The 27,070-nt window shown below is 47.2% G+C and overlaps 8 protein-coding genes across 8 annotated transcripts; 5 read left to right on the forward strand and 3 right to left on the reverse strand.

Moving 5' to 3' along the window:
• Positions 1 to 156: 156 nt before the first annotated feature.
• On the forward strand, positions 157 to 2,019 carry N7483_011885 (uncharacterized protein; the record flags this gene model as incomplete). The annotated part of the gene is made up of 1 exon (XM_057095312.1): positions 157 to 2,019. One exon carries the CDS (start codon positions 157 to 159, stop codon positions 2,017 to 2,019), a length of 1,863 nt encoding a protein of 620 aa, XP_056941283.1.
• Positions 2,020 to 2,688: 669 nt separating this feature from the next.
• On the forward strand, positions 2,689 to 3,671 carry N7483_011886 (ankyrin repeat domain-containing protein; the record flags this gene model as incomplete). Its single annotated transcript, XM_057095313.1, has 3 exons — positions 2,689 to 2,947; positions 3,004 to 3,308; positions 3,378 to 3,671. 3 exons carry the CDS (start codon positions 2,689 to 2,691, stop codon positions 3,669 to 3,671), a joined length of 858 nt encoding a protein of 285 aa, XP_056941284.1.
• Positions 3,672 to 5,800: 2,129 nt separating this feature from the next.
• Positions 5,801 to 8,646, reverse strand: N7483_011887 (uncharacterized protein; the record flags this gene model as incomplete). Its single annotated transcript, XM_057095314.1, has 3 exons — positions 5,801 to 6,552; positions 6,609 to 8,415; positions 8,482 to 8,646. 3 exons carry the CDS (start codon positions 8,644 to 8,646, stop codon positions 5,801 to 5,803), a joined length of 2,724 nt encoding a protein of 907 aa, XP_056941285.1.
• A 444-nt stretch (positions 8,647 to 9,090) lies between these two features.
• On the forward strand, positions 9,091 to 12,693 carry N7483_011888 (uncharacterized protein; the record flags this gene model as incomplete). The annotated part of the gene is made up of 3 exons (XM_057095315.1): positions 9,091 to 9,136; positions 9,202 to 11,939; positions 11,992 to 12,693. 3 exons carry the CDS (start codon positions 9,091 to 9,093, stop codon positions 12,691 to 12,693), a joined length of 3,486 nt encoding a protein of 1,161 aa, XP_056941286.1.
• A 349-nt stretch (positions 12,694 to 13,042) lies between these two features.
• On the reverse strand, positions 13,043 to 15,564 carry N7483_011889 (Zn(II)2Cys6 transcription factor; the record flags this gene model as incomplete). The annotated part of the gene is made up of 9 exons (XM_057095316.1): positions 13,043 to 13,470; positions 13,524 to 13,710; positions 13,766 to 13,941; positions 13,999 to 14,272; positions 14,325 to 14,866; positions 14,921 to 15,070; positions 15,131 to 15,294; positions 15,346 to 15,468; positions 15,518 to 15,564. Coding segments are annotated over 9 exons (2,091 nt in total), but the record flags the coding sequence as incomplete, so codon positions are not given.
• Positions 15,565 to 16,064: 500 nt separating this feature from the next.
• Positions 16,065 to 17,530, reverse strand: N7483_011890 (Proline dehydrogenase; the record flags this gene model as incomplete). Its single annotated transcript, XM_057095317.1, has 2 exons — positions 16,065 to 16,881; positions 16,944 to 17,530. 2 exons carry the CDS (start codon positions 17,528 to 17,530, stop codon positions 16,065 to 16,067), a joined length of 1,404 nt encoding a protein of 467 aa, XP_056941288.1.
• Positions 17,531 to 19,036: 1,506 nt separating this feature from the next.
• On the forward strand, positions 19,037 to 21,508 carry mvp1 (sorting nexin Mvp1; the record flags this gene model as incomplete). The annotated part of the gene is made up of 5 exons (XM_057095318.1): positions 19,037 to 19,529; positions 19,599 to 20,348; positions 20,404 to 20,546; positions 20,605 to 21,207; positions 21,299 to 21,508. The coding sequence occupies 5 exons, from the start codon at positions 19,037 to 19,039 to the stop codon at positions 21,506 to 21,508; spliced, it is 2,199 nt and encodes a 732-aa protein (XP_056941289.1).
• Positions 21,509 to 23,097: 1,589 nt separating this feature from the next.
• N7483_011892 (Na+/H+ antiporter Nha1) lies at positions 23,098 to 26,349 on the forward strand (the record flags this gene model as incomplete). The annotated part of the gene is made up of 1 exon (XM_057095319.1): positions 23,098 to 26,349. The coding sequence occupies one exon, from the start codon at positions 23,098 to 23,100 to the stop codon at positions 26,347 to 26,349; it is 3,252 nt and encodes a 1,083-aa protein (XP_056941290.1).
• Positions 26,350 to 27,070: the final 721 nt, after the last annotated feature.

Here is a 27,070-nt window from a genome sequence, read left to right on the forward strand (position 1 = left end):
TCCAACCTTGGAAGATCTGCCCCCTGCCCAGGTGTAGCGACTCAAGTCAGGATCGCCAAGTCGAATAATACCTTCATTATATATCCATTTTATTAATGAGAGACTACTAGCGTTCCAATTTTACATAGTAACAGTCTGTAACCTTCCAAACTTGAAATGGGTCGACTACAGCAATGCTTTCTCACGCTTTCGATCCTTTGCCTCAAAAATGTTCTGTGCTCTGGGCCCCGAGAGATAACCTGGTCGGATACAAAGTTTGGACCTGATGGCCCTTGGCAAGCGGTCATTGTGTCCATGGGGAGCAACTACTCCGACCTTGTTGTGCCTTCATCGGTAGTGGCATTGTACCCTGGGGGTAGTTGGGACAGTAAAATATTACTCTCTTCCATCTGTGATAACAAAACTCTCTCGTCTGTGTGCTATGGGAATACAGCGGGTCTTTTTGACAGCGACATTTCAGTCACCTATGACAATACTTCAATCGAATTACCCCCATACGGGCCATGGAGTGATCTGGATTGGGGATATACAGACGCGGTTCCAGTCTATGCCTCAGCAACACGGGCTACGGACTGGATGACCATTGGCGGTGTTCCCATTCCTGATGTTGACCAGATCACCATATCTGCTGGATGGCAGACTTACCCTGGTGGAAAGACATACCCTCTAGAAGTTGGAACACTTTCTCTTGGAATTTCAAATATCAATCAGACATTCGGGGCTGAGATCAAAATCAACACAACCTTTGTCCCCAGCTACCTATACGACCAGCGGGGCTCCACAAACATACCATCATATTCTTATGGGATGCATATTGGGTCTGCATCTCTGGGAATCCCTGGCTCGCTTCTTCTCGGAGGCTATGATCAGAATAGAGTCATTGGAGATGTGTCTGCTCAGTCATTTTCAAGTGGAAGCTTTCCGATTGAGTTGTATGATATGAGTCTTGGGGTGGCGGAGGGTGGATCACCTTGGAGCTACGTCAATAAGACTGGTCTCCTGGCTCAAGGAAACTCCACTCCGGATTCAGGTCCCCAGGTTATCGTGGATCCAGTCAATCCATACATATATCTGCCTCAAAGCTCATGCGATGCGATAGCTGCTGAGTTACCCGTCACGTATGAAGCCGATTATGGCCTCTATTTTTGGAACACAACTGACTCGCAGTACGACAAAATTGTGACATCGCCAGCCTATTTGGCTTTCAAGTTTAGTAAGAATAACCTCAATAATGAGGAAATTACGATCAACGTCCCTTTTGCGCTCCTGAATCTCACATTAGAGGCGCCGCTTGTGAAAACACCGACATCATATTTTCCATGTATGGCCACCAACAGCACCCCTGTTCTCGGTCGCGCTTTCTTGCAAGCAGCTTTTGTTGGCGTCAATTGGCTGGGTGACAAGTGGTTTTTGGCCCAGGCACCAGGACCTGGTGGCTCTTTCATTGTCAATCCTATGACAATAAGCGAATATGAGGTCACAATTCCGGGATCTTCCAACAGCTGGGAAAACACGTGGAAGTCCTCCTGGAGCGTGATAGAAACGGAGGTGACGAAAATCAATAATGCAACAAGCACCAACACCAACGGCTCGACTATTACCTCAACTACTGAGAACAATGGCCTCCCCACAAGCGCCAAGATTGGCATCATCGTTGGTAGTACTGTATTCGGGATGATGATGTTTGCCCTTTGCATTGGGCTGTGTATTCGCCACCGTCGACGGCAGGAGAGATCAGTCAATCGAGTCCAGAGCCGTGAAATGAAAGCATTATTTGACAATTGGTCTTCAGCGCATCAATTGAGCCTCGTGGAAGCCCCAGATGGTGAATGGAACACAGTGAATGAATTAGACCACACCCAGCAAAAGTATGAGATGGGAGTAGGGAGAGGCCCCTTTTATGAGTTAGATCGAGAGAAAATTCCCTTTGGTGAGTTTGGCGATGGAAAAATAGCTCAACAAGGTCCCTTCGAGATGCCAGAGAGGACGTCTGTCTTGAGGTCTTCTAACTTTATATGAAGCGAACGTAAATCCCCACTGTCATAATTTTTTCTTTTACAACTTCCAGGCCTCTAAGCAATCCGAGTCGCATTCCCACAAGGCATGATCAAAGAAACTTCTCTTGAAGGAGATGCTGGAAGTCAATGAGCTCAAATGGGAAAGTTGAGTAAGGTCAACTGGTATAGTTCAAGGCAGCACTCTAACTTGTACAATACATGTATTGTATTGCCAGTGGGCGGGCTCTTCTGTTAGGAGGTGTGCCTATGGAACAGCTACAGGAAAGAACACGTATGGGGGGGAAGCGCGCGGAGGGGAAGTCTGCCCCGACACGTCGAGAGCTATCTACCTAGGCACCTTGGTCTGAACTATACAGACCACGTGATCTAACATCTTCCGATAATGATCTCTTGGCGGATCTCTTGGCAGCAGTAGACGAATCTTGGCACATTCAATTAATTTCCGGCGGGATTAGGTTGTTCCATGTTTTACATTCAATGTTTACAGTATTTAAATTACGTATAAAAGTGCCAAAGACCTCCGCAGGTGATTGCCGATACTTCAACTTCCAAGGTTGTATATTCCTCATACACATTTTCAGGGCAATATATTCCAACTTGACGTTCTCACCTATGCACATTCGACTGGAACTTGAACTCCAGGCCTTTTTAGCATCAAAACTTTGGAACTATGTCATTCACAAAACTTGCCCCACAAATACTCTTACAAATTGCGTCTTGGATTGACATCGAGTCTGACCTTGCGTCTCTTGCTCAAGTCAACTGTGATTTTTACAACACGCTCATCGCAGAGCTTTACCTGCGTAATGCAAAGAATCCAGAAAAATCAGCCATTCTCATTGCAGCTGCTACTGGGAATTTTTCTACATTGAAGAAGGCACTTCAAGCATGGAAAGTTGCCAGGGGCCCCGCCGAATTGCTGACTTCAGGTTCTTTCCCTGAAAAGTATCTCCTTTATTGTCAGCAGCGATAAGGGGACATACAGAGGCAGTAAAGGTGCTTTTGGAGTATGGAGTGGATCCAAATGAAAGGGACCATGGCAAGCGCACATCACTCAAGGCGGCGAGCACACGTGGACGTACAGAGGTAGTTAAGATACTCCTGGCGCAACCAAACATTAAAGTGAACGCGTACGACCGCGATAAAGGTACTCCAATAATTGGCGCCGCAAGAAATGGCCACGCAGAGATTGTGAAGATGCTACTCTCAGCTGGTGCGTTTGCAGGCTGTGTGCGCAAGGAAGGGCAGGGCCCTCTTCATTCCGCTATCGGGAATAAACAGCCTGAGCTGGTTCGTCTTCTGGTGAACCGGAAAGAGGTTGATCCGAACGCACTATTTCCAAAAAGAACCCCATTATAGATGGCAGCCCAGGCGAACAGAGAGGATTTGGTGGAAATTTTGCTTACGGATAAGCGGATAATTCCGGATTTGACAGTCAGCCACATGGGCCAGACACCGTTGTTAGAGGCTGCAATGAAAAACAATGATGCCATGGTTCGACTTTTACTTGAGGCTGGGGCAAATAAGGAGATCCAAGATTCTACATTTCTTTCGCCTGCTCCGTTGCTTGATGCTCCAAGTGCAGAGACTCGCTATAAGCTCACCCGAGATCGATTGTTGATGCTTTCGAATCCGCAGTTGCCTGAAGACTGACACATGACGAGCTCTGTTCCGATTGCTACACCTTTCGCTTGAAGATGATGCAAGCTACAGTGGAAGGGGACACATGTGATAGCATCGCATTGACTGAGAGTATTGCGCCTGCTTCTATATTCACTGGCAACTCAGAAACTCAGATATCATTGCAAACTGCTCTCAGGTTACAGTGGGAGTAGAACTTTGCATTCCACTATCTTGCAGCCCACTCTACCAGCTTCAAGACAATGATACATGCGACATGATTGTTTCACAAGAATCTGGCATATCAAGGACTAGCCAAATTGAATCCATGGATTGAGTCTGATTGTGCCAATCTGCACGTCGCTAGTGAAGTATATGGCAAGATTTTGTGCCTTGGTCCTCAGGGTGGCAAGTATGTGTCCAACACCACGAATATCGGCAGCACTGGGACAAGCACCGGCTATATGCCCTATGTCATTTCACCTGGCATGAATGCTACAGTTGCCAATGGCACCACGATTTATTGTGGAAAATGGCATACCGCTGAGTCGGGTGATACTTGCGCAAGCATTTGTATCCAAGAATCAATCACCTCTTCTTTGTTCCTCAAGGTCAACTCATCATTGGTAGGAGATGGCTGTTCTTCGCTTATTGCGAATGGTACATCTTATTGTGTTGGACCTATTTATGAGTGGGAGAGTCTTTCAAACACCACAACCTTTGAAGCAGTGGCTAGATGAGTGACAGCCATGCTGTGAAATAGGACTATGTCTAATTTGCGCTTGAGGAGATAGTGTAGCTTGTATCTCAAAAATCAAAGCACTTTGCAGTCATGCTTGACTAATAAACTTCTCACCTGTATAGTACTAGAGCCTTCAAGTTTGTAGAAAATCGCTTTTCAGCCAAAGCTTCATGACTCATATAAGTTTGTCTGATCTGATCACTCCGTGCTTAGATCTACTTAGTGAGCAAAAGCGGCAAGAGGGTGAGCACTAATCCGGAAAGAGAAATCAAAATTTGGGGAGAAATCCATTACCTATAGTAGTACTAGTAGAGTCGGAAGAGCTAAATGGGCTCCGGAGGTCTTCTAGTAGCCTAGTACATAGGCACTACTTCAAGTTTATATTGAAAATGATTTCTAAAGTTGCATTCAAGCCCGAGTCACTACCATTATCGACAGTCCTCTTTACTTCGAACTTAAGACCTAATCTGTTATCAGCATATTATACTACCCAGGTACCTACTTACTGTGGTACTCAATTTACCTTCTCTCAAGTCCTATTCGATCCGAACAAAGATTTTAATAGAGCACATGCCCTCATTTATGGGCTGGGGTGGCCACATGGTGATTCAGCAGGCAATAGAGCCTGGAGGGGCTGCAAAACAACCACAGCCCAAAGGAGAGTGGAGAGATGAGATAAATCAAAGAAATCGAAAAGTCTGGCGGCTATCTCGAGAGTGTGCTTGGCGAAAGAGACTCATTCTTTTATACGGGCTGGTGATTGGCGATGAAGAGTCTACTACCAGGCTTGGGTTTGAGATGGAACGTGGTCTAATCGACGATATAATGCTTGACCTACCATCGGACATACCGCGCTGGGATCCAACCGTGACATCATGTCCAAATATTGTCCAGAGAATCTTCCCTAAAACACAGACTGAGAACAATCTACACGAGGCACAGATGAATAATTATAACAACCTACGGTCTATAGAGGCTGGTCTTTTCAAAACACAAGATAGAGCCCGACGTATAAGAATGTCTACGCTGGATGTTACGGGGGAAATATCTCAGAGATGACATGGAAGTATTCCAATCGCAGACCTCGCAGAGGCCTTTAAAAAGATCGACCAGGCCATGGTATCTGATTTAGATGGGATGACCGACAAACTACCGTATAATCCTGGCTATGTTTGATTTATTATTGTCGCTTTTTTCTTCTTCTTGCTGGAGTATCAACTCCACAATATGTATTATTACTTTGTTTTCTTCTTTCGACTTCTCTTATCCTTTCTACCTTGGGATTGTTTCAAACCTCAAAGACTGTTTATTGGACCTGAATTTTAAACTCCTTAAATACTTGATGCGTGAAAAGTTGTTACAATATAACACATGAAAGGGCACCTGGGCAGGGTATGTCCACCAAAATCAATCAAACTCATTAAATCAGCAGCTTCTCAAAAGAGTACTTGCCAGCCTTCTTGCGTCGCAGATAGCTGATCTCACGGTTACTGCGAGCCTTAGTCTCACCAGTCGACTTCTTAACCTTGGTCCGAGATACATCCTTGGAGACAGGCTTCATAGACAAAGGCAGCATCTTGCCGCTGGCATCACCCTCATCATCACCCTCCTCAGGAGGAGCATAAACCAAGAGGTCAGCACCATTGATCTTCTCATGACGGATAAGGTGGGATGGCTTAGGAGTAGACTCCTTCTCAACCTTTGTCGCGTTGGTCTTTCCACCTGTAGTGTTTGAAACCACCACTTGGTCGGCAAATCGCAAGTACTCGCGCATAATGCCCTTCAGGTAAGTAGCCTCTTCAACACCACCAAGAGTAGCGGAAATCTCCGAACGCATGTCAGAAATGAGCTCCATCTCGCGGGTGGCTGCAGCAATGGTAGACGCGGTCTCATCATCGAGATCGTGGACATTGGGGAGGGCAGAGATCCAGCCTGAGGGCCCAACAGCATCCACAGAACAAGTAAGAAGATCACTGATGGTCTGGAGGGAGAGAGAAGGTGTGATCTGATCAAGAGTGATAGGGGTAGGGGGGGGTTTTCGGTGAATCGAGACATGTAGCCACCAGTAGCGAGAGAAAGACGGAGATGGTGGATCATGGAGATAAGCTCCGGGCGTGACAAGTTGGAGCGAAGAGATTTTGTGACAGAGGAAAGAGGATGAAGGTGGATTTTCTGAAGAGAGGTGTTCAAGCCCATGAAGATTTCCTTCACGGTGGCTGTTTCGTCACCCAAGTGACGGGTGAGCTCCTCCGTAGGGGTTATAGCATCGCCGTTGGTAATGGCTCGAGCAGTATCTTCCAATGCAGCGGAGCAGTTCCGTGCTTGATTTAAGAAGTGCTTCAATGAGTACGCCAACTCGTTGGTTGAGAAAGTAGATGGACCACCAATGACATGGTTGACGCGCTCCATGGATGAATCAGAGTCGATAAGAGCCTGGACAAAAGAGCCAGTTGGCAAAGGCTGCAGAACACGGGGCTTAGAGGCACGTCGAAGGGCAATCTCCACATTGTCAGCAGAGAGATGGCCCATGGCAACCAGCCAAGCACAAGTGACCTGGGGCCACAACACAACCCGCAGCTGGGATGACGAAGATGCCGTGATATCACCATTCAATTCTAAGTCCTCAACTGCAAAGATCTTAGATAGCAGGAAGAGAGTGGATTCGGGGTTGACATACTGTCCTGGAGCAGGCAGGGTCTGGGGCTTGTCCGAAAGACAGAAGTAAGACTGGACAGCCTTGTCAAAAAGCTCACCATCCTTCAACTCAGTGGCCTCATTGATGGACTTTGTCAGCCTGTTCCATTTCTCCACCTGCTCAGGAGTACTCAAGTGCAGCGAGGTCATATTTTCAGATCGGTGTTTCTTAGAGGCCAAATCCCACTGAGTAGCCGATGCGCCAATGCCACGTCCGATCGCATCAATGAGAAGACCATCGCGCGACCGCTTGAGAGAAGGTCCAGAGTGGCTGTGGAGAGAAGTCAAATCGAAAGCGATCAGGGTATGTCCCTTCAATGCGACCGCAATTCCAAGCTTGGCAAAGTAGTTGATGAATTGGACGGGACCCTTGGAACCTGTGCCAGACAGGACATCTCCAGCAGCCAAACTTCTTTGAACAGACTGATATTGGGTATCGTAAACTGCGACCAATGATTCGTTTGCGCCGATAATGCACTGAGGGGAAACTCGCATCACAGAAGAGAATTCCTCGTCCAGAGTGAATTTGGAAGTGACGGATGGAGCATATTGTGACAGATCGATATTGAAGAATCCCTTGTTGGAAGAGAGCTGCAGACTTCCAGACCCAGCATGGAAGTTCCAATGAAGCTGACTGCTGTTGATCTTGCCAATATCACTAGGGCCGGGTACTTGGATTGTTTGGAGGTGACGGAGCCGTTGACTTTCTTCCTTAGCACTGAAAGTAGCAGGGACTGAAAAAATCTGGACTTTAACATCTTCGAGTCCAAAGGTGTCAGCTCCATTAGGATGCGAAATCACAAGCAGGATAGAAGGCTCAGTTGTTCCATCTACCATATGGTCTCCTAGAGCAAGTGCAACAAGATCCTGACGTCTCTTGAACAAAGCCCTTCGAGCATCTTCCAGATCAACCAAGAAGCAGCTCTTGACAGTGTACTTCGAAGAGACTTTAGAAATTTCGCTGTGCTGTATACTCCACCGCTGAGTCTTCAGATCTGCTGATAATCTCCGCACACGGCCATCTTCATGAACTGCGATAACATCGAATGGATCGTTCTCGTCCTCGTCATCGGAAACGGTGGGGACGATGCCTACGAAAGCTGCTGGGCTTCGGGAGTCGGTGATAGTCGCTGTAGATGAGGAGATCGCTGGAGCGCTAGAGCCATTGCTGATCTCTTCCACGAAACACTTGATCTGATGCTCTGGCTTGGTAGAAGCAGCATATGTTTGTCTCTTGACTAGAGACTTCTTCGTAATCTTGCGACGGACCGAGCATGGGCGACAAGAAAAGATCGACTGAGGAGGAACCGCATACGAAGTGACGAGCTTGGGCGTTTGCACCTAAAGAAATCGAGTAAGAATTTTAGTCTTCACAGATTCAGGATTTGAAAGGCACCGATATCATACGTTGTAAATATTGACGGCTTCTCCATCCACAGCAACTGCAACTTCATAGCGCTTGCGCTTTTTAGCATCGGCTAGACTGTAGACATCGCCAATTCGAGTCTTGCCAGTGGAGGCATGAAGGGGGCGAGGCAATTGCGCCAGAACAGATGGAGACTGCAAGTCCATGGCGATAGCTGAAGAGAGATATGCAAAGGCCTTGATCTTCCCTTCAGGTCCTGTTCAATTGAATCCTCCAAGTCCCAACGAGGAAATCTGAAAAATTTTCGGATTAACAGAGGGGCCGAGGTCCACCCACACTAAGCCGCTCTAGGACTAGCCCATCTGAGCTAATCATGATGATCTAATCACCGACGCGACGGCCCCGGGCGCGTCGAGCGTGTTAAGGTGATAACTGATAACGACCCTTTAAGAGGTTTTGCTTTCATTGCTACCCATATTGGCTTGGGAGGATTGGATTCACTGGTCGGGACTTCAATCTTCTCAAGCAAGTGGATTCTCGAACTATAAGTTGCTTTTTCAAACATTCATTCGCCCATTCCCTTCCAATTCACTCAGATGTCCTCTTGAGCCTCTTATATGGATACAATAGTATCCGATCTGCCGCCAGCCATGGAACAGGGCGACCGGCAGGCAATTCACCCTTTTTTTCATCAAGGTATGATTATCTTTAAACTCATATGTATTTGAATTCTCACTGACTTTCTCTAATTGAACTGGCAGTTCCAAAGCATGGCCATTCCGACACCTCTCAAATCCCACCCGAAACACCTTCCGATCCATTCGCCTTTGCTTCTTCGCTGAACCAACTACCTGAAAACAAGCCAGACACACATGCAGCAGTCTCTGGGACATCAACAAGCTCTAAAATGAGAGATACTATTCCCTCAAGCCCGGAAGGAGACCCCAACGCTGGTCGGAGAAAACGGCGCAAGACTGAGAAGGCAAGGAATGCCGGAAATGAGGCCTCTCTCCGAGCTGGGCTGTCAGGATGGCTAGGTAAAGAGATACCTCCTCCGGTCGGCGCTCTGCAACCGACGTCAAGCACAGAAAATTGTGATCTTCAGACATCTTCTATACAAGTGGAAGTTCAACACCTCGACAACAATATAGCTGAACTCCATCCAATTGCTGCATATCCGGTGCCTCCAATTGATGAGACAGCTCCGAAACGAAAAATTGTGAAGCTGAATCTCAATGGGAGATTGCTAAGTTCACCCCCGCTGAGTCCCCCGGGAACTGCTGGACAGAATCAAGGAGTTGGCAAACGTGGACGGCCTAAGAAGTCTCAACAAAAACTGATTTCAATAAAGTACAACCCGGGCACGGAAAAGAACATTGCACAGATGATTGGAGAGATTCTCGATGGAAAAATCCGGCATAGTGCTTGCAAAAGCGCATCTAAGCTCGTGCCAAAGTCTTCGGTCTCAACAGCAAATGCTGGGTCTAAAAAGACTCAAACCTCAAAACCGACACACCCATTCTTTATGAAAAAGCCTGCATCAAGGCCACAGACAGATTCCTCAAATGCCTCCTCGCCGGGCCATACCAAGGCGCTGAATACTTCAAAGCAATCCTTCCCCTCATTCTCTCTCTTTGATCGCCCAAAAGTCAAATTCCCAGAACTTATAGATCCTCTGTGGCCATCTCGAGACTTTGTTCACGTATATGGAATCGATACAGAGGCATCCAATTCTTGGAATACTCTTAGCCAAGGCCAGCCTGATCAAAAGAAGGCCAAAGTCCCACTTATTCGGATTCCTGAGCATGAGAATGCCGTTCTAGCGAGCACTGCATCGGCTAGAACGGCTGCAAAACTTGAACTAACAAATGAGTGTGATTCAAGACCTACGCTGCGGCTTCCGACACGACATAAAACAAGTGGGAAAGTCCTGCAAAGGGCAGCTCATGCACAAATGTCTTCGAACCTACCTAATCAACCTGCAGGTCCAGTACACCCTTCTATCTCTAAATCTCAGTTATCGTTATCTCAGTCTCTTTCTGCTTTCGACAATGGAAAATATGAAACCCAGCTGTGGGCACACAAGTATGCCCCTAAAACGGCTGAAGATGTTCTGCAAGTTGGACCCGAATCACGAGTCCTTCGAGATTGGCTGAATCATCTCAAAATCACTGCAGTCGACACTGGGAAATCATCTCACGAGAGCAAGAAGAAAAAATCAAAACGCGAAAAGAAGCAGAAAGCCCAACGAAAAGCCGACAAGCTTGACGGCTTCATTGTTTCTAGCGAAGAAGAAGCATCTGAAATGGAAAATCTTTCTGGCTCAGATGACGAGCTGGCTGGCGATGTCACTGTTTCCACTCAACGGACTGTCGTACGATCTGGGGATAATCCTCAGAAAGGCTCTGACAAAGTCCAAGTCACGAATGCTATTCTTTTGAGTGGCCCATCTGGCTGTGGCAAGACTGCCTCAGTCTACGCGGTTGCTAAAGAACTGGACTTTGAAGTATTTGAAATTAGCCCTGGTAGCCGCCGGAGCGCCAGAGATATGCTCGAAAAAGTCGGCGACATGACTCAAAACCATCTGGTTCATCTCTTGCACGACGTAGACGAGTCCTCTTCGAAATCTCGGTGTCCCTCAGTGCTAGAAGAGCCCAAGCAAAACAAGCTGATGGGTTTCTTCAAAGGCCAGCCTTCCAAAACACCCCAATCAAGTGAACAAGCAGAACCATCACGCCATGAACCCGAGAACGATATGAAACGTCCCCGAGAGCAGAAACAGTCTTTGATTCTCCTTGAGGAAGCAGATATTCTGTTCGAGGAGGATAGGAATTTTTGGACTGGCGTGTTCACCCTCATCAGCCAATCTCGTCGGCCCATTGTAATTACTTGCAATGAGGAGAGTCTCGTCCCGATCCAGGATATGTCACTGCATGCAATTTTGCGCTTCCAGAAACAGCCTCCAAACCTTGCCGTTGACTACATGCTTATGGTGGCCGCAAGCGAGGGCCATGTGCTGAAGAGAGATGCTCTGAGCAAGCTATACGACGGTTCTGGCCACGACCTTCGACGATCCCTTAATGACATGAATTTCTGGTGCCAGATGGGCGTTGGCAGTGACAAAGCAGGACTAGATTGGTTCCTACCTCTTTGGCCACCCAGCAACAATGTGGATACGGACGGTGACCAGGTCAGGGTGTTGAGTTTTAACACATATGAGCCTTTCATGGGCTGGTTAAATCGAGATCTTCTTATGGACGATTCTCCCTTGGAAAAGGAGATTGAATCACTACGCAATACATTCCACTGGTGGCGACTAGGCGTTCCCGATTTGGAAGATGCGAGTGGTTTAAATCGTGCAGAGATCCTCCCTTCTGATCAGTTCGCTATGAAATCTAATCTGGAGAAGCTCGAATTATTGAAACATCAAGAGGACTACTCAGACAGTCGGAGCTCACTCGATATGCTCTCGTCGGGTTGCTGGGTTGACACACCTAATGTAAGCCTTGATCCCCCTTATAAAGATTATAAATAAGCTAATTTTATCCCAGGACTTCCTTGATACCACCGTTCCACCAATGCCCGAAGCACATCGATCAAACTACATTGATTCCTATCCGCTTCTACAAACCGACTTACGTCCCAAACATTCCACCCTCGACCAAGAAATCAGCTTTACACATGCTGCATTACTTTCTCGCCATTTCCGAGGACCTGCTGATAACATCGAATCCACATGCACAACCCGAATTTTCAACGGCTGGACCCAACTTGCCATGCGGCGTCAAGTATACCCTTCTACCAAACCTGCGTTCCAACATGTTTTTGGACCTATAATGCGGGCACGACCTTATGCCGCCATGGGACGCCTTGCACCATCTTTTGAAAGCAGTCTTTCTATAATAACCGAGGACCTTGCTCCGTATATTCGCGGTATCATGACATTTGACGCCCGTCTCAAACAGTACCGTGATCAACTATATTCAATATGGGTTCAGGAGCAGGGACACGGAGATAAACGTGCACGAACAACTCGTGCCAGTCGCGCTGCGCTCGAAGGGAGTGACAAGGCCTACACACGGAAGGAGAGGTGGTTCCCTGATGATACCAATTACTTTCAGGTACAGTGCACGGGCATGCCTGAATGGCAGAATGCCTTATATCAGATGGGCCATTTTCATGTCCAGCCTGCGATGCAAGCTACTCACGCCCATGATGGGAATGGAAGTCCCGTTGGACATTATGGAAATTAAATAGCGATTTCGGCGATGCTTTCTGCAAGATCTAATGATCTTAATAACGAAAATTATAAGAAGTTTATACGCATTATTTGGCATTTGCAACCAGTAGAAAACATTATTTCCAATGATTCGAGGTTATTAAAAGAACTCCTGGAAAGAAGTCGGATGGCGCAGCCGATCTTCGGTAATACCCTCCGACATCTACAGATAAGCTTGCACTTCACCTTTATAGGTGAAGGTTGAAATAGCATTTCATGATAAATTTTTATCTTTGAATTGAAGCGATCCATATATTCTTTAGATGGAAGATATCATAGAACGTTTCGCATTAAACATTAACTCCCAAATGATTTCAACTCACACATCCATTAACGGATTGCATAATACTTTCCATATCCAATTGATCCGCAAGATCCAGCAATTCTCGCGGCGGAAGACTAACTGAAGGATTCAATCCTAGTAGATCCCATTCAAACTCATCGCCCACATCCACTTGGTCAATAGCATAGACATCCTCATGCTCATCTGCACCAGGATTGAAAGCAACAGGTGGTAATGGGGAATTCGTAGATTTCGGAGTCAGCGGTGCCAGGATCTGCTCCAATTGACTAAGTTCTCGTCTTTTGAGAGGCGCAACAACACTGCCCTTTGAGATCAATTTATCCAGAACGCACTCGAGGTTATCGCACCATGTGCTATTTGGGATTAGTGATGGGGCGATAGAACGAATTAGGTATAAAACGAAGGCGGATGAAGAGGCGTCTTCGATTTGGAATGGTAAGAATGCATCTGTGGACAAATTAGTTTTGAACGAGTACTGTATTTGTAGATTTGAGATATACCCATCAAGTCATCGTCAGCTAGGGTTTGGAGAGTTTGTAGGATGGTCTGTGCTGAGTCTGCACAACACTGGAGGAGAGAGGAAACTGGAGGTGATAGTGCTATTGTTTGAGATGTTTGTCTCTCCGATCGTTCGATGTGCATGTGCAAGGCACACATAACCAATGGTCTTGTCGCAAGAACAATACACTTTAATCGTTAGATCTTTTGAAACGGAGATGAAAGCTGTAGCTCGAATACTCACATGGTGATGAGCCAACATAAGTCGAATTGCCATTTTCGAAGCGCGGCTAATCAAACCGTGAAAATGTTTATTCAGAAACAAAGTCAAATCATGGGAAAGCCCGGCTATGCCGTGCAGAATTGACTGCGTGTTTCGGATGAGCGAATCATTAAATTCATCTCCAACTCCATAAACAGCTTTAGATGACAACGTCAGTCAACGAAGTGATAGACAGTATAGCTAACCTGACTTACTTGTCAAAATTTGAGCCATCAACCTCGAAAGACGCACATGCAATGTCAAATTTATGTCCTCCACGGAGCTCTCCACTTCTGCGGGCAATCGAACTGTGATATCCTCATCTCTGATGGAGCTGGGTGCACCAATTAGCGCCGCGAATTCACGATCCAGCATGTAAACCACCCAGAAGATAGTCCTGCATCGTCTTGAAAGTTCTGGTCCTCCAAATTCTTCTGGGACATGTCTATGAATTCCCTCTATTATGCATCCGCGGAGAGCATGTCCAATCTTTCTAATAATGAGCACAGTAAGCTAAATGGGATAGCTGGGTCAGGCTTACATGTTGAAATGCTGCTCGTCTCATATCAATAGATTGAAGGTATACAGCACCAAGACTCAAAGCTTGAATGCATTTTAATGGGTCTCTATGCATGCCAGATAGATCTGGCAACAGAGCCATCGCTCTTGCAGCGTATTGATGTCCTGGTGGTGTTCCAGAAGGATTCTTGTGAGATAGAAAAGCTTTTCCAAACGCAAGAACCAAGAGGTACTGCGCATACCAATACCTTGATTCTGCAGCTTTCTTGGCGGGATTCTTGTAGAATTCATGGAGGTCTTGGAGGTATGACTCCTCATCAATCATGAATGATAAGAAGCCGAAATAGAATTTAACAGTGTTAAATAGGAACAGTGCATAATCCAGCGGAGGCAAATTGGATACGTCGGGAACCTCATCTGGAGATGCTGGGCGCCACTGTAGTTTGAAAGCCATTCCATCTAAATGCCATGGATCCGGTGGGCAGTTTGATTCTGGGACTCGTCTCCCTATGAGTGCTAAGACTCGACGGCAGAATGACCATGATGATGTAGGACCCATGTACCCTGCACAGTTAGCTGAGCACTACTATCGAACGTTGATCAGTTCATTTAACCTACAGAATCTGCCATCTGGAGTCTTTGCAAACTGTGGGTTGTTATCCACAAGAGGGTTTCTAGAAAAACGGGACCGATGACCATCGTTTTCCACATCAGGGTCATCTTCGATATTCCTGGGAGGCAATGCCTCTGTCGAATGGAGGGCATTATCTATATCTTATACCACAATAAGTATGTGCAGCGTGATTCAAAGAGCAGTATTCGACTTACTTTGAGTAATGTCTTGCCATCGCTGGTCCTCCAAGATCAAATTCTGATTGAGACCTGATAGATCGACATCATTCCCGACTTGGTAAGGAGACGTACGATCAGGGTCTGTAGGCTGCAGGCTATCACTTCTTTTTGATAATTGCTCCTCTAATTGTCGGAGGTACCTAGTTGACCAGTTAGCGAATGTTAGTAGACTCGGTATACAAGGCACATACCGTTCCGACACCGAAATTCGCACATCCTCAGTCGGAAAATGGCAATGCAACTTCTTCCGAGCGCATCTAGTGCAGGGCTCCGACCCCGAGCACTTCACTTTCATACCACGACATCGGACACATCTATACAGATTAGTAACTCTTAGTACCCCCCGACTCGGCCTTGACTCACGCTCTCTGGCACTTCTTGGTCTTAATTTTACTCGGTGCGGCAGGCATATTGGATTCCGAGACAAATAAACTATTCAACAAGAGTAACTTGAATGATAGTATCTGATAATTCACCTTGATCCTAGTATCAATGTCTTGTTCTGCGGGGTAAGTAGAGGAGGAACTATCGGGATGGCCACCCGACGACTGATAAGTTGTGATAACCATGACCTCCTCAATTTCCCCAGATGATAAGAATTGCGGGGCGATTAGAGGGGTCAAATAAATTTTATTGGACAATTGATATAGATCTTCAAGCTTGATCTTTGTTATCTTTATCTATGAATCCTCCATCTAGGTGGAGATCATGATTGATGTGATGATTTATTGATGTTTTAAGATAATAAGAACAGTACTAGATTCAAGCGAGATAACAGCACCATGAAACACGAATTTCAACTTCAACTTCAAGATGCAGAATTATTCTAATGAGAAGAAAGAATTGAGGCTAAGTTGGCCTAAAGCTTGGGTCTTAAAATCATAATTCATTTCTTAAGAACTCGTAATTATTAACCAAACATTCTACGCCACAGCTCAGTTCTCAATGCATCTACCATATGCTGTGTCCGTTCCACAGCACCCTTATTTTCAATCGCGCGACGATGAAGATACTGCATACACTCTGCTACCGAACCCCACGCCATGCACTTGAAGGCCTTTGGCACAGACACATTCGCAGCCGAAGACTGTTCCATAGCCCGTTCATAATTCTGCACGAGTTCACAACTCAGCTCATCTGCCATGCCTTGAATCTGTCCACATTCCAAAAGAACAGTAGGCTTCTGTGAGAGAAGTCGATCCTGGTGGGTTGCAATCGCTTTAGCAGCACTAGCAGCATTATGTGTAGCCAGGAATAGTGCAGCGTTGGGGAACTTCAAATCCTTCACATCCTCTGGCATACGTCGGCAAAGCATAGTATCAGCGATCAAGTCATAGGAGTCGTCGGTTTCTTCCTTCGTGTTGTGGATAAGAGAGCGTGTCTCGTGCTCGATGTATGCACCTCGAACCAACTTGATTCCCAGAGCCCATCCTTCCTGCGCAGCAAGCTTGATGTGTCGGTCAAGGTTCTCCTTGGAGGCTTTGAGATAACCCTGGATGGTGTTGTAAACCAAGGGGGCCTCCAATTTTTTGTTGTGTCTGCGCATGATCTCGATAGCCCAGTTGTCCAAACCAGTCTGCAACACTTGCTGCTCCGCGTCTAACCAGATACGAGAACCCTGTTGCTTTGTTGCAAGGCAAATCTCATCCATAGCTTTCACCATAACTTCCGGCATGGGCTTCTTTGCGGCCATAGCGTCAACGGAGATCGGACCCGCACCTGTGAGTCTAACATTAAAGGATGTCGTTAGATGATATCCACAGAAGTATGTTCAAGTTTAATAACTTACTTCACGGCAAGAAGGTCCCCAGCCCCAACCATTCGCAATGTCTCAAGAGTGCCATTTTTCCATTCCTCCACTGTCTCATAACATTTATCGCTGTAGGTGGTGGTACCCGACTCATCAAGAGCTAGTTGCTCCTCCGCATCGAGAACGATCTCCCTTGAATATCCCAAGATAACACCTTGGTATCCGATACTCTTAATCTGAGCGACAGTTTTTGAAACTTCCTGTCGGTTTGTTCCCGCACAAAAATGATTATAGACCGTCCATCGAAGAAGCTTGTTTAAGATAGGGTTTCGATCGGCGTTCAGGATAGCGGAATCTGACTTGCTGAGAACATTCAATGTAGCAAGTGCAGGTTTCAAGAATATCTTTGAGGTCATCAAAGATGTCAAGATCAAAGATCGTAGTAGAAGCTTTGTTGGTAGTCTTGCCATAGACGAGACCTCTATCGGGGCCTTGACTGGCGGGGCAACAGCCAGATCGTGGAAACCATGCTTCGTCGAATGGTGCCGCCGGGAAATTGCCTTTTGGACTGAGAGAAGGCGGGGGATCAGAGTACGAGGGAGAGAGGTAGGAGGAGATACTATCATCATGATATGTGGTGGTCTCCAATATAGAAAGTAACCAGACCTATTCATCTGAATATAAAAATGTTACTCAATGTGCGAAGCTTCTATATATATACAAAAGCTTGTGCGCTATCCACAACTCTATTCTCATGTTCTTCAATCTTCTCCGTTCAATTATTCGCTAGGATCTACCGATGCGTTGTTCAACGGTCAGCCGACTATAGTCGGGGCAGTCCTCCGACTCGAAGAGGGGTCATCGGGTCACACCCTACGCAGAACAAACTACAAATTCTCATAAACAGAATTTCTGTTATCAATGAATACTTCATTATTGGGGTGACCGGTTTGTTCCTCCGGCTCTGAACCGGGCCGGTCTACTCAGCTCGGATGGTAGACTGGTGTTTGTCTATGTAGGACATCTGGAAGGACATGAGCCTCGAGGCGTCCAATCGGAATATTGAAGATGCTCACGCTCAGATAAGAAAAAGAATCTTGCTCCATGCAGGTGGATAATAGTTGAAATGAAAATCAAAGGGGTGTGAATCCGTGGATATGTGAGTGGCATCATGACTGAATGCCCAGGTGACCATTCAAATGTTTTATATGGAATAGTAGTACTAGTAGTATATAATAGCTTCCAACTTGAAGATTCCTGAATTTCTGCACATCAATCAATAGTAACCAACTTCCAAGGGCTTTAAAGTATTTCATTTTTGAACATAAAATTTTGGAACATATTAGAATCCCAGAAATGTGTCGTAGCAAGCACTCAAGCACTGCAATGCACAGACATACACCGGGCATGCTTCCCCATATTGTGGCTTACTGTGCATAATATGATTTCTTATGCAGAGCAACATTTGAAGAAGTAAAAAGGACGACTCGTAAGACTACGTATTTATCCTGCTAACCGTTCACACAGATATGGATTGCTCAGATGTTATCGATTAGATTCATTCCCTTAGTAACCCTGGAGAGGAGTTGTTATACTAATACTATGTAGCAGTATTCCATACTAGTATATTCTAGGAACATCCGATTCAAGTTCTGACTCGGAGCGGCAGAATATCATGATCATGAGCGTGAAATCTATACAGGCTTTGATTTGTAGAAGACATCGATCTTGTGCCAAGGTTATTTTGAGCTTGAATTTACAAAAGTACCAAGATTTGAACTTAGCTAGTCAACTGGTATATTGCCGCTAGAGGTTCCAGGGATATGGATGGGGCTACCCGTTATCTCCCCTCAAGGAACCTCCTCTTCTCCATCACACTCCTCCTCCAGTCAATCGAGGAAGGGCAGGCCTTTCTTCTATTGCTTCTTAGCTGTGATCGACTTGTAACTACTCCGTACTAGCGCAGGCATTGAAAGTTTTCCAGCAGTTGTACAACCCAGCCACCGCCGGCCAAGCTAGCTCCGCCTGATCGGCACGGACTATTCGTCATTGTCCATAGCAATCACCTCCACCTGATATCTCCCGTTTGAACTTCCCCGCGCACTGATATTCCACACTCCTGCGACGCCATAATGTCTTTGTTTGGGACATCTCCCGATGCGGAGGACTCTTCCACGGCGAACCCCGCTCTCCGGTCCAAGTCGGCTCTCTTTGCGGATGAATCGACTGGTGGCTCGTCGCTCTTCGCGGATGATGACGGTGACGATAGCTCCTCACCTTGGAACCAGAATAACACAGCCAAGCGAACCGCTCGCCGAGATCTTGTGCGAACCTTGCTTCCCGCTACCGATGTACCCGAGAGCTATATTGATGCCTATGACTTGATATTGAATAGCGGGGATAGGGTCGGCTCCGGTGTCGGGCTGACCTCTGTCCGTGAGATCCTCTCCAGTAGTGGACTGAGCGCATCGATCCAAGATAAGATTCTTAATTTGGTGGTCTCTGCTGACCACGAGAGCTCTGGCGGGCTGGGCCGCGCCGAGTTCAATGTCCTGTTGGCGCTAGTGGGCCTTGCGCAGGAAGGCGAAGACCTATCGTTTGATGCAGTCGACGATCGTCGGAAGAGTGAGTGGTGTTTTATCAAAATGCTAGCTTAAAGGATTGGAAAAGAAACTGACAAATTCTGATATATAGAGCTCCCTCAAGCCAGGAGCGGCTTTCTAGACCAGCTACGAAATACCGACTCTTCGACTGAACCCGAACCCGAACGACCGAACACTCCTCCCTTGCAACAACAACACCTCCCAGAGCCAAACTCCGCACGTTCTCGTCAGGGTCGCCGGGAATCCTTGGGTGGTTTGGAGTCAGATCCCTGGGGAAGTCCAGAACTGCACCGTAATCACGACCATGGGTCCGCTGCCCCCATTGCCCCCGTTGAACAACGCTTCTCGAATGGCTACGGAAGTATGCGCTCTACAACCAATGCATGGACGAGTAAGACTGTGGACGAGACAAGTCACAGTGTGGTGACTCGGGCGCACACCAACGGCCGGACCGAGACGGTAATCCCGAGCAGTGCGGAATCTGGATGGGGTGGCCACATCCCTGTGCGCGACGAGGAGGCTGCATTTACCCCGGCTCCCAATCCTATCCTTGGTGGCTTTGCTCCGCCTGGTGATGGTCCCACTGAGATTGCACCGCAGCGTCGGTCCTTGGGACTGTCTCGCCCAACGAACCCCCAAGTCGAGGAAACGGTTACCATCAACCTCTTACAAGAGAAGGAGGGCATGTTCATGTTCCAACATCGCAATTACGAGGTGAAATCTGCGCGGAGGGGTAGTACTGTGGTCCGGCGATACAGTGACTTTGTCTGGCTTCTGGATTGTCTTCAAAAGCGATTCCCCTTCCGGCAATTACCTCTTCTTCCACCCAAACGGGTTTCAGGTACGTTCTACGCTGATTGAAGCGCTCCAAATTGTTTTACTCACCTGTTACCAAGTGAATGGCACTCACCTATCAGCGGATTCCACTTCTTTCCTGGAGAAACGGCGCCGTGGACTAGTCAGATTTACCAATTCGCTCGTTCGTCACCCTATACTTGGCCAGGAACAGTTGGTCGTGATGTTTTTGACCGTGCCTACGGTAAGTCTTGGCGCTATTCGTATTACCCATGTCGACGAAGTTGCTGACAAGGATGTAGGAACTCTCTGTCTGGCGCAAGCAAGCCACCATCTCGGTCCAAGATGAATTCCACGAGCGTGTTCTTCCCCCCGATCTGGAAGATTCTCTGCCGGCTGACCTAGATGATACGTTCGAAACCGTCCGCAGTGGCGTGAAACGATCGGCCGAGATCTATATTAATCTTTGCACCCTGCTTGAACGTCTGGCAAAACGGAACGACGGATTGGCAGCTGATCATTTGCGATTTTCATTGGCCCTGCAGTCTCTCACCGAGGTCACCAAGGATACGTACTCGATCGACACGAACGACGTCCCGTCACTGAATGTGGGGATTACCGCGACCGCGCGGCATCTTTCTGCAAGTCAAAGTTTACTGGAAGACGAGGCCAGGGCCTGGAGCGAAGGTGTCTTGGAGGATCTCAAACGGCAACGAGATTGTTTGGTCAGTGTTCGCGAGTTGTTCGACCGCCGAGACCGATACGCTCGTAACAATATCCCGCAGTTGGAGCGGCGTATTGAAACCAATGAGCGTAAGCTGCAAGATCTTCGGGCGCGGCCGTCGGGCACCGGTAAACCCGTGAAACCCGGTGAGATTGAAAAAGTTGAGGATTCGATTTTCAAGGTTAGTACGGAGTTGTGCCCCACAGCGGATCTTTTCTTCTCTTCTCTTTATACATATTATTGCTTCTTGTGTGACTCACCGCAACAAATAGGACAAAGAAAGTATTGTACAGCAACATGCTCGGGGAGTTTTCATTCAAGAATGTATTCGGGATGAATTGCTCCATTTCCAGCATAGTCAATATCATATCAGTCGACTGCATCAGGATTGGAGTCAAGAACGGGTGAAGTATTCCGAGTTGCAGGCAGATAATTGGAGACGATTGAGTGATGAAGTGGAAGGAATGCCGACGGGCGAGTAAGCTTCTGATTTCTTTTCTTTTCTGTCATTTTTTTCGGCATTGTTGATCCATAGAACCTTGAATTTCCCCAGATCTTCTGGTTCTTTGTATCCAATGTTCTTTTGTTGATTACGCGCGGAATGCGCGGAGCGGGAGTGATCATTCATTCTGATTGGAAAATCTTTTGCTTTTTTACTTTACTTGTGTACCTGTTCTTGTTCGCTTTTGGTCTGGATTCCAGATTCCACATCTTGACTTCTCCATTGCTTTTTTTACTCCATTTCTCCATCTTTTCCCTGTCATGTTTCCCCACAAATGATAATTGGTCCGGAGTCTCGACTTTGTGTTCGTGTCGCATGTTCAGGTGCACCTTGTTGGTTTTCAAATTGAGCTGAGACATTGGACGTGGCTTTTTGTTTTTTTTCCATATTCCCCTTCCAGTATCCCATTGTTTTGAATGTTTTGATTGTTTTGTCATTTTTTGGATATAGTTGAATTGAGTACTTTTGTCTATAAGATACACTACACCTCCAGGACTACCTCTGTATACACTAGGAATACACTGATACAATGACGTCCCTTAACTGGATCGATCCACTTTCAGCCACCCTGAATATCCACTTATCTTTATATAAACCAATTAACATTCTTAATATCATTCTTGGCACTCACAGGGCTGCCAATTGTACTTTTTTCTCCCTCTTTCTTGCGCTCGATGTCTGATCTTGGCTGCAAACGTCTTACCCATAGGTACCATAGGTACTATTACAGAACCCGCTTACAACTCACACGGGATCGACAGGGTTCTCTATAAATTAAATCGTTTCCGTTTTTTTTTTTTTTTACTTTAATTGTTTATTTATTTGGATCTTTCTCTTCTTTTTGAGTAATTCATCTATATATCTTCTAATATTTCTCTTAATTCTGCTCCGCCAAGCGTGGGGCTGTTAACCAAGGTCTCGGCTGACGAATACCGCTCGGTCCAAGACCCGTGAACCTGGACAAATCTCGTCTGGTCGTAGTGGCCAAGAGTTGAAAAAGCCCCGGACTACGTTGTGATCGCTTGGCTCGGAGATTCCTTTCCATGTTCTTTCTTCTTTTCTTTTCTTCTATTTGAATCCTCCTCCTTGCCTGAATCGCATGGTCGAGCTTATCTCTCCACTCCGCCCAGCCTCTCTACTTTGTACCGCGAACTTCGATCCCTCTCCGCTCCTCCCGCACGGTCCTGGATACCCTACGAACTTCCAAGATTGTATCGTCACTATTGAACTATACCAAGACCCTTGTTTTACTTCCCCTCGATTGCGCGACAAGTGGTGAACCCGTTACCCAGCCATAGGCTCGACAATCGTCATCCATATCTCGTTCCCATACTCTCTCACCAAGGCATGAGGAGCCACGCGGTTCAACGACGTTTGAGGCGGAAATCCATTTGGTAATTGAGTTCCCTTGGTTCGGGGTTGGGGAACACAGCTCTACTCTTGAAAACAGAGAGGAAGAGAGAGAATTACCTTGAAAAAACAAAGGGCAACCTGAAAGCAAAACAAAAACGCCCTCCAAAAACCCATACATATCGACCCTAGTTCGTGAAATTTCTACGATCGCTCATCATGGCATGGGATCATCTGGATATCGATAAGCCACATTTGGCATATATGATCTTGGGTGGTTTCACAGGCCTATTCATGCTGTGCTCGCTTTTTGTAAAAGAGAAGCTTTACATTGGCGAAGCAACTGTCGCGACATTATGTGGTATTATTTTCGGACCACATGCGGCTAATCTATTCGATCCCTCTTCATGGGGGAATGTCGACAAAATCACTCTTGAATGCTCGCGCATCGTACTGGTCGTGCAATGTTTCGCTGTTGGTGTCGAGTTACCCAAAGCCTACATGGAACGTCACTGGAAATCAGTGGTACTACTTCTAGTCCCCGTAATGACCTGGGGCTGGCTTGTGACCAGTTTATTCATTTGGTGGATGGTTCCTCCTTTGAATTGGCTGGAGAGTCTGGTATGTGCCGCGTGCGTCACGGCTACCGATCCTGTCTTGGCCTCATCCGTCGTTGGTAAGGGTAAATTCGCCAAGCGAGTTCCCAAGCATTTGCGTGATTTGTTATCGGCTGAATCGGGATGTAACGATGGCATGGCATTCCCTTTTATTTACTTATCGTTTTATATTTGGAAATATCGGCCTGATGCGAATAAGGTATCGCTGAATTGGTTCTGCGTAACTATCCTTTATGAGTGCATCTTTGGAGCTGTTTATGGCTTCCTGATTGGTTATTTCGCCCGTCATTCTATCAAATTTGCCGAACGCAAGGGGCTGATCGATCGTGAGAGTTTCTTGGTGTTCTACTTCGTTCTGGCCGTCTTCTGTGCCGGCTCTGGCAGTTTACTGGGTATGGACGATTTACTCATTGGATTCTCGTGTGGTGTTGGCTTCAGTAACGATGGATGGTTTACGGAGAAGACGGAGGAGTCGCATGTCTCTAACGTTATTGATCTTCTTCTGAACTTGGCTTACTTCGTTTACTTTGGTGCCATCATCCCTTGGGAACACTACAATGCCCCCGATCTTGGTCTTGTCCCTTGGCGATTGGTGGTGATTGCGCTTTTGGTCATTTTCTTCCGCCGCATACCTATCATGTTACTCTTGAAACCCTTTATACCGGACGTGAAAACATGGCGTGAGGCTCTGTTCGCTGGTCACTTCGGCCCCATTGGTGTCGGTGCTATTTTCGCTGCTATTCTGGCCAGAGCTGAGCTGGAGCACGATAACACATCCCCACTTCCTGAGAGCGCTCTTCCCCAGCCTGGAGCAGATAATTACTATATCGTGCAGCTGATCTTCCCTATCACGACCTTCATGGTTATCTCGTCTATCCTGGTGCACGGTTCCTCGATTGCAGTGTTTACTCTGGGAAAACGTATCAACACCTTGACCGTCACGCTCTCATACACTCAAGCCAACGAAGAAGGTCCTTCATGGATGAACCGTTTGCCCCGAGTGCAGTCAATTGCCAAGGGCTCTATGTCCTTCCGCAAGCCAGACGATCTCGATGCTTCATCCGATGAGAAATTACCGGAATATCCTCCTGGCACTCTTCCACCAATTGGTATGCCTGGCACTTTCCTGCGTCGGGTCCGTGATGAAGAGGACACCGATACACAGACCATCGATTCCACCAGAAAGCCTCTCCGGCGCAGACGACGCAAGCACCGCAAGCACGACGATGTTGGTGGGCCCATCAGCCAGTCTGCTATTATGCCGCAAAGACGACCCGAGCAGGAATCCGACGAGGAAAAGAAAGAGCTTGAAGAGCGGGATGCCGTGGAGCGTGGAGCTTCCCCTCCTACCGCTGAGCGGGATCGCTTCGGCCGTGAACCAGAACTGGAAGTGTTCCAAGAGGGTCACCACATGATCATTGAGGATGAGGAAGGCAATGTACTCAAGACTGAGGATACAAGCAACCTTACTCCTGAACAACAGGTGGCCCATATCGAGGAACAGCGGAGACGACTGGAGCAAGACAAGAGTGGTGAACTGGCTAAATCTCGCAGCAAGCCACATGAGAAAGACGAAGGAGAGGAGATCAAGCACGCTGTGGAGGAACAGGTTACACAGCAGGCTGAGAAAGCTCGCAGTCGATGGACTAATTGGACTGGTCTTGGGAAAGTGCGGCTTAAGGACAAGCAAGATGAGTCCAAGCCTACTGGTGAATCTTCCGGAAAGCCTCCTAAGCACCGCTCTGCCCATGCCTACCAATTTGGTAATACCATTATCGTTGAGGACGAGGATGGAGAGGTCATCAAGAAATACACCATCCCTGCAGGTGACAAAACAGCCAAGCCCAAGCCTGATGAACAAGTTGGACCATCCTCCCAAGCTCCGATCCGACGTGGTCTCACTCGTATGGGAACCTGGTTCGGCATGGAAGAAGAAGGAGGCGAGTCATCTCAAGCCGGCCAGAAGAAACAGAGACCAGTTTATCGAACTGAGACCGACGACTGGGCCACTGATGATGGCATTCGATTCACTCTGGCACAGAGCATGGATCTTGGTTCTGAGGGTGCGGGTCAGAAGCGTCGTATGAACAAGCACGAGTTCTTCCAACAAATCAAGGGCTTGGACGCCAAGACCCGTCGAGATATGGTTCAACAAAGTGATGCGCCTGCCCCTGTCAAAGAAGCAGCTAAGCAGGAAGCTAAGAAGGAAGAACGTACCAACCATCGTCTCTCATCTGCCGCCGCCACCGCCGCAGCTGGTATAATCCCCGAGAACGAAGAGGACCTTGAAACCGAGTCCGTGACGGATAGTCAACTCAGCAGTGAGGACGAAGGATTCGACGACGAGGCTCACGGCAACGTCGCCGCGTCACTCGCTAAATGGAGAGGTGCCACTTCTGCCCAGGAACGTCGCAATAACCTCAGTCCCGCACCACCTCGAACCCGTATACGTCGTGACTCCGAAGACGATGGCACAGAACGTATCCCACCCTCCGCACTCCGCGAAGCAGCAGGTCTCACCGCTCCACCTCGACAAAGAGAGGATGATACAGGCGAAACCCCCGCAGAGCGTCGTCGTCGTCTCGCTGCTCTGGGCCAGATCCGGAGTGACTCCGAGTCTGATTCCGAGGTTATCGAAGAAGAGTCTGATAGTGAAGATGATGGTGAACCTCGGCAGATTCCTGCACTGGGTAAGGTTCAATTCGCCGATGACCCTCGACCATCCGAGCAATCCAGTCTTGGTGAACAGTCTCAATCTCAATCTTCCGGCTCGGGATCAGGATCAGGTGCACGATTTGTACCAGGTCATCGACCACGCGTTTCATGGGGAGGTGAAAAGGGCCGAGATCTCTAAATGTCATATCCCATCTGCTTTTTTGCTCCGCTTAAAATGAGGCTTTGCTATACAGTTGGTCTGATTGATATCGAGACTCAGACCTTGCTATACAGTATATTGATGGTTCTGAACATACTTGTCCATGTATTTTCTTCGCTTTTTCTTTTCTTTCTCGAACTTTTCGCTTGCTGTGCATAGTATCAACTGTTTCCTGAACATAATGATGTAATGGTTTTTGTTTATGGATGACCGGTAATCCTGATGGATTGGTTTATGAATGTTATTGCTAGAGTGGTGATCATCAATACAGTACATAAGTATATTGAGCTTCAATTTTTCCAAGTATCTACCTAGGTAGCTTTACTATTATCAGGATGATCAAGTTCAGAATGTATGCTTCTGCCTAGTAGTAGTGAGTTCCGTGTACGATCACACGATATCAAATGTTTGCGAAGTGAGGGTTTCCTAATTAGGCGATTACACTACCTCCAGCTAAGTGAGTCAACCTTGGAAGTGAATGATTGTTTGTCCCCCAGACGCGTCCTCCACCGCCTCCCAGCCTATTTAATCTTCTTCTCTCTCTCTTCTCCTCCTTCTCTTCTTCTTTCCCCAGACCTGTCGGTGTCTCCAGCCCGAGGACCCACACCTTAGCGCTTGCGGCTTAAGTCTGGGTAGGGAGGGAGATATTAGCAGGTGTCCCGTCTTTTGGAGTTTCGATTCTTATAATTTCATTTTGAAT

The sequence above is a fragment of the Penicillium malachiteum genome, assembly GCF_028827825.1.
Source record: "Penicillium malachiteum strain IBT 17515 chromosome Unknown utg000005l:1.0-9002435.0:326005.0-9005861.0, whole genome shotgun sequence".
In the NCBI taxonomy this organism is placed as follows: Eukaryota; Fungi; Ascomycota; class Eurotiomycetes; order Eurotiales; family Aspergillaceae; genus Penicillium; species Penicillium malachiteum.